Raw genomic sequence first — 6610 nt, 5'->3', positions numbered from 1 at the left:
CATCAACCCAACCCCACCCAACCCACTAACCCATGTCCAAAGCACCACAGCTGCACGTTCCTTGAACCCCTCCAGGGATGGTGACAAGATAGCTCAGATGGGAGATTTCTGCAACATACCACTTCCACAAAGAGATGAAACCTATTCTGCACATGTCCTACCAGTGACGATGCTGACGCCTCCCACCCTGCCACCAGCCCAGCTCCAGCTTCTCGGGGCCAGACTCAACTTCCCAGAAAACTGCCTCCGAGTTAAATCCCTGCCACCTTTGCAGAGGGATCCAGGCATGTATCCCATACGAAACCTTTCCCATTTTTTCCCCTTTTTCTCCAAGAGAAAGAGCTCTGTCTTGCCAAAGGTGTTTTGGCTTTAAGGTGAGGGATAGGTGAGCTGGAAACTGCAATAAAGAACCTGCTGGGAGAGCACCAGGACAGAGAGATGGGTCCTGACTTTCCACAAGTTTTAAACCTACTAAGTGTCCAGCCTGTCCTCTTTAAAAAAAAAACCAAAAGGCATCCTTCATCTGAGATTGCCCCTTCCCTCGTGTCTGTTCTTGCTCTCCTGACCTGAGTCAGGCTCAGCAAAACCTTCCTGCTGGAACCATCCATCAGAAGGGCTGCAGCTCATCGTAAACCCCCGGTGCTTGTGCCAGAGACAAGGAGACCTCTTCCTCCTCACCACCTCCATCCTCACATTTACATCCTCTGGCCATCGCTGATACTGCTTCTCCTCCAGCCCAGCCACTCTCCTGCTTTATACTCTCCTCCCTTCTCATTTATTCACACTTTTAAAGATTTTTTTTTAACTTTCAAACCCGTTCATCCCTCTGTGTTTTATCAAGATAGAGCACATTCTGCTCTATTTTACCCAATATTCATCTCAGCTTATAAAACTAGGTCACAAAATTTGCAAGCTTATACGAGTTAGGCTTTACAGATCCAGAAAACACAACCTTTTTTTTTTCTTTTTCTGTGTGTAATGCCCAAGTCTGAGATATTTACAAAAACAAACTCAGAAGTATACAAACACACTGCTTTGTTTTAAAAACAGGATTCAGTCACTAAATTTATTTTCTTGACTCACTTGTGTTTTAAAACAGTTCAGCTAGAAAAAAAAAAAAACCCAAACAACTTGGAGTCCTCTGGTCTGTGCATCAGCCTTGAAACCCTTACACCAGCCAGCTATGCTGACAGCAGGGAGTTTTTCTTGAAATATCAGCTTTTCTGACATACCAGCACGGAAGGTTCGCCCCTGCTGCCCACAGCCCCCAGGCACCAGGCTGGGGTACCGGGATACCGCAGGCAGCATCCCAGGATGCGAAGCAAGGAGCTAGCGGGCAGGAGCATCCGCTGCAGCACCTCTGCACCGCCAGCCACAGTGGCACCGCAACGGAGGTTCTGCGCCTCGCCAGGAGCACCGGTGTGCATCCCCTTGGTACCAACCACACTGGCAGAAACCACTCCCATTCCGTAGGAAATCTGCTCCCCCCACTCACCCGTGGTCTCCACGATGCCCTCCAGGATGACGACGATCTCGAACTGCTCCGTCTGCATGCTGCGCTGCGAGAGGTCGTAGAAGGGGCTCTTGGCGTCTATCACGTGGCAGATGGTGAGCGGGGACACCAGGAAAAGCTGGTCGGCCCCCGTGCTGAAGCCCACGTCCAGCTCCAGCTGATCCAGCGGCAGGAACTCACCCTCCGGGGTCTGGCGGGGCTGGACAGGCAGTGTGGGGAGAGACAGAGAGAGGTGTCACTGCTGGAGCAGCCAGCACTGAGGCACCCCGACAGCAACCCAACAGCATCCCGCATCCCTGCGCTACCACGAGGCAAACCCTGGTCCAGCCTCACGGGAACAGATGGAAACCCAGTGCCGGGAGTGCAGAGCAGGGATGGATTATTTCTAACACGCATCCTGCTGCGGTTGCAGCTCACCACACCTGGAAGGACACTGGCCACCAACCCGCATGATGGCTCTGCCACCTCCTCACAGCATCACCCCCAGGGAGAAGATGAAGCCGGCATGCACTGAGGCTCTGGCAAGCAGAACCCACCCAAAAACCAGTGTACCTCCACCAACTCCCCACAGGAAGCGGCAGCAGTTCCATGAATTCCCGATTTACCCATGAGAGTGTTCCCCAGCGCTGGCTCACTGCCCCCCCATCGCCGGCTCACAGCCCCCCCATCGCCCCAGAGCAGCCGAGCAGCTCCCCAGGGCAGTTTTCACATCGCGGTGCTTTTGACAGAAGCAGCCCAGAGAGGGGATGCTGTCACCCTTCAGTTCCAGCTGCTGCTCAGACACTGTAAAACCCCCATTTAGCAGCTACATGACCAGTCCAGAAACCCACACCCAGAGCTGAGACCCCAAATCCAGCCCCCCAGCTTGCTGCAAGCTCCACTTCGCCACCCCCAGTCCACCCCCAGCACAGCGCTGCCCAAATGTTCCCTCCCCAGCTTCCATCCCTTCTCCTGTGTTAGGACCAGGCAGGAACAGGACATCACAGCCCTTCCTGACCATCGCTTTTATTACAGAATTTTCCACTATTTGCTATTTGGATTTTAAAAATTAGTTTTACAAACTGTTGTAGCCATTGCACACATCCCAACCCCAGCACTCCATCACCCCTGGAGATGCATCTCCAGCATTCCCTACATTTGGAGCTGATGGGAACTCCCCATACCGAGCAATACCACTGACTTGAAACGGGATTTTTTTTTTTTTTTAATGGGAGCACGACTACACTTGCAGGAGGAAGCAGAATCCTTCCTCTAACTCTTCCTCTGTTTCCATTCTCCCCATTATTCAGATCTGTCACACCACGTGTGTAACTGGGAGATGCCCCGTTGGACAGGGACCACCGCAGCCATCCCCTCCGGGCTGCCAGCGCTCCTACCAGTGACACCAGTGGCTCCCAGTGAAACCCAGTCCACCCATGCCTCCTGGAAAAAAAAGCCTGCTGGGGGGGGTGGGGCGGGAGCTACAGCCAAGTTCCCCAGGGTTGGAAGCGGTTGGGAGCCTAAAAAAACCCAAAAAGGCAGCAGACAGAGCAAAACTGGATTATGCGCCTCGCTTAGGATTTGGTTTCTATTTTTAAAATTTTCCCTGAACGGCGGTGGGATTTGAAGGAGATCTAATCCCAACCAAACAATCGTGCGTTTCACTGCCCTGAACTTTCGGCTGAGGAATGCGCTTTATTTTCTGTGCGTGAAAATTCATATTTATCACACCCGCCTCTGCCACCCCATCCCAGCGCGCACCAGGCAGCTTTAGATAGAGACATCAGAGCCAAGAAACATCTAGAGCACATCTGCATAAATATCCTGCCTGCGGGGTTCTGTTTGTTCTTTCTTTAACGAGAAGTCGACTTTTCAATAAAAAGGCAGAAACACGAGCAAAGCACCAAATAACCCCCGTAAGCAGAGCCAGGAGCAGCACCTGCTTCCATCAGGCATCCCGCACCCCTGAAATATTGCGATACCCAGAGGGGAGGCGAGCGCTGGCCCATTCCTCGGGGGTGTTGTCACTCTGGGGACACCGAGCCCCCCCCCCCCCGACCCAGCTTGGCTCTGGGACAGAGGAACAGGGTGGCCGCGGGTCAGATGTGATGGAACGCAATCAGGAACCGCATGCGCAAGGCTTCGTTAGGAAGGCTGATGGCTTGGGAAGTCCTCCAAAGGCTGTAAAATCACTGCCTGCTCTATTTGGGGCTTCACCTACCACTGGCCAAAATCTTTGGGCTTTACGTGGCACTTCACTGTGGATGCTTCCCAAGGGGACCTGCCCCAAAGTCCCAGTCCGAACCGACCAGCCCAAACCCCTGCCAACGCACAGGAGAGGAAGGAGAAGCAGGGTGAACTATCATTTTGCAAAAATTTCCTATATAATGGACATCTTACATTAGTTCATACCTAACAGGTGGACAAGTTAAAGCCAAGGCGGTACTCGAGGGACAGAGCACGGTGCAGGGAAAGAGGCGTGAACCGCGGCTGGGGGAAGGAAATGATGGGGAAGAACGGTTAATCCATCACAAAAACCTCCCGTTTTACAGCTGCAGGAAAATCAGGGGTGACATCATTCAGCTGCGAGGTGACATCTATGAGGTATGATTGCTCCTGCTTGGAGGGAATGGAGATAAAGGTTGAGAGCTAACATCTTAGAGACAAACCCAATATAATTTTACAACTACCCCTGGCAGTACCCAACCCAAGGCAGGGTGTGAGAACTCGTACTGTTGACTGTTTTGCTATTCCAGCCAATATACTTGGCAGAAGCAATGACCTTGAGTGACTCTTTTGACTCAGTGTAATGTCAAGAGGAAAGCACAGGGCTTCTAAGTTTCATTCAAGTTCTTTACAATCCTGGAGATTCATTTAAAAAAGTGAATATTGCAGTGAATGAGGTTTTGCACTAGCTTGCCACTCTCAAGGCTTTGTGGTTTGTTTTTTTTCTGCAGTATGGTCTGAGTTTACCAGGAAATTAAAAAAAAAATAAAATCAAACGCAGTGTATCGGGAGTTCCAATTTCACATCGATTTTGCAAGCAGAATAACCTCTCACCGAAAAAAGCAGCATTTCAGCAGAAAATCGGTGAGCAGCCCTCCAGCTAGCTCTGCCCCCCTGGTTTCGCAATAAACCTGCAACAAAGGTTAGACACAAACCAAGGCAGGAGCCCTGAGGCAGCAACCCCCCCTGCTCCTGCAAGCTGCAAAGACTGGCCGGCACGGCAGCAGCCCCTGGACCAGAGATCGCTCTCCCTCCCGCAATCCTCCCTCTTTTGCTCATCCAGCAGGTCTGGCCAAGCTCTGCTCCCCCCAGCAGTGAAAGGATGCGTGTTTGGGAGGGGACGAGCAGAGCCTGCATACACTGAAAAGCCGATTTTAGCCTTTTATTTCTCCTTTCCCTCGCCCTCCACATTTACAGCTGCCCGTGCACAGAGCTCCTGCGGGCTGGGGAAAGCCCTTTTCCCAACACGGACGATGCCACGAGGCAAGGACAGCTCACTGTGTCGAAGCTGCTGCTACAGTCCCTGGGCTCCTCTCCTTTTCTTGCCGTTTTTTTAAACAGCTGCAAAACCTTCTCCCCTCTGACCGCAGCCCTGCGGTCACAAAACCAGAACAAACCGCAGCCATGCAGCCGCTCTTTCACACGCTGAAAGTTCAGGGAATTTTGGGGAGCTAAGCTGTACACTCCAACTTTTAAAATTCCCCCTGCAGCACATCTGGATAAGAAAAATTTCAAAATTCGTCATGGAAATGACTCTTTTGATTATTTACAGCTGTTAAAGATGCATGTTAAAGGTGACAGTCTGACCTCTCCCTAGCCAGGACAAGGCAGCTGGAGGGGTTACCGGGTGCCCTCCAAAGCCCAGTTCATTACTTACCAGGCTAATTGCACACCATTCAATTACCCATCTAAATTTCTGACACAAGGAAACCATCAAGGACAGCTCCTACCAGGGAACAGCGTAACCAAGATCCCAGCTGATTAGTCAAAAAGAAAAGAAGGGGAACAAACTCCTCCAGGTCAGCTGCAGCCAGAGCATCTTCCCCGACATCAGTCCCCAGCTACAGCAATCACCCGGGCGCGTCAGGGGGGAGACAAGTGAAATTAGGCAGATCCTTTAAATTCCTCTTCCCCCCAGCTTGCTGGGTGCTAGCACAGCCCCTCCTCGGGGCCACAGACTCCCCAAGGTTTGGGATGCAGAGGGGGTTGTGCAAACCTCACCGAACACAGAGACAATCCTTCCTGCAAACCCCTGTTGGAAACACGTATTTGGGTCAAAACACAACAACTTCAGCAGCCTCCCAGCAAACACACTGGTGCTTCACCGGATCTGCGTGCAGCAGATGGGGATGAGCATCCCTCTGCAGGGGGCTGCTGGAGGAGCCAGGGAGAAAGCAGGGACCCCACCTGCCCCTGCAGAGCACCCACATCCCCAGCCGGCCACGGAAACATGCAGGATGCTCTGCATGCGTCAAACATCCCCCAAGCCACCCCCTCCCACCCACTCCACATTTATTTCATCTCCCCTATGTATATGCAGCTGTTGTAGCACAAGTCTCAACACTCAATTTTTCCTAGAGGTACAGGGCCATCGGCATCATTTTTAAATGCCCAACCCTGACATTCTGCTTTCAGTGAAGTTCATGCACCATAGAAATAAAGTTCTGCCTGGCTGGACTCGCCGCTACCTGAAAGCACAGAAAGATGCCAGCAAGGCAAACAGCTCGCTTTTAAAATGCACACCGAGGAAATCAAGCTGCAAAGTATTTCCTCGTCAGAGAAATCTAGCATTTGATAGAAATATACAAATATGCATTGAATAGAAATATTATCCTACAAGGCTGCTGGTAAATCAGACAGCTGAGAGCAAATCTGGTGCCCAACAGCCAAGCCCGAAGAGCACTGCAGGGACACAGAGGCAACCAAGAGAGGAGCGAGGGACGGTGATGCTCCCCTGCCAGAAGGATGCTCGGGGAGGTGGGGACGCACAGGGGGCAGGGGGATGTCCCCAGGGGACCGGCAGCGGGCCAAGCGTGGCAGCACAGCGCTTACTTTGAGCAGCTTGCAGCGGATCTGCGCGGAGACCATGTGGCTGTTGCGGAGGTTGCCCAC

At 52.1% G+C, this 6610-nt stretch overlaps 1 protein-coding gene across 1 annotated transcript in view; it reads right to left on the bottom strand.

The window, feature by feature from the left end:
• Window positions 1-1495: 1495 nt before the first annotated feature.
• LOC104470643 (G protein-activated inward rectifier potassium channel 1-like) overlaps window positions 1496-6610 on the bottom strand; it is a gene marked incomplete at both ends in the record, with an annotated part of 5489 nt that continues 374 nt past the window's right edge. Inside the window, 2 exon segments of the mRNA XM_010085636.1 lie at window positions 1496-1712; window positions 6551-6610. The exon segment at window positions 6551-6610 is cut by the window's right edge and continues 38 nt beyond it. Of these exon segments, the coding sequence (XP_010083938.1) occupies window positions 1496-1712; window positions 6551-6610 (277 nt within the window).

This window comes from Pterocles gutturalis, unplaced genomic scaffold (assembly GCF_000699245.1).
Source record: "Pterocles gutturalis isolate BGI_N339 unplaced genomic scaffold, ASM69924v1 scaffold16585, whole genome shotgun sequence".
Lineage (NCBI taxonomy): Eukaryota > Metazoa > Chordata > Aves > Pterocliformes > Pteroclidae > Pterocles > Pterocles gutturalis.
This window is presented reverse-complemented; position numbering and strand designations above follow the sequence as displayed.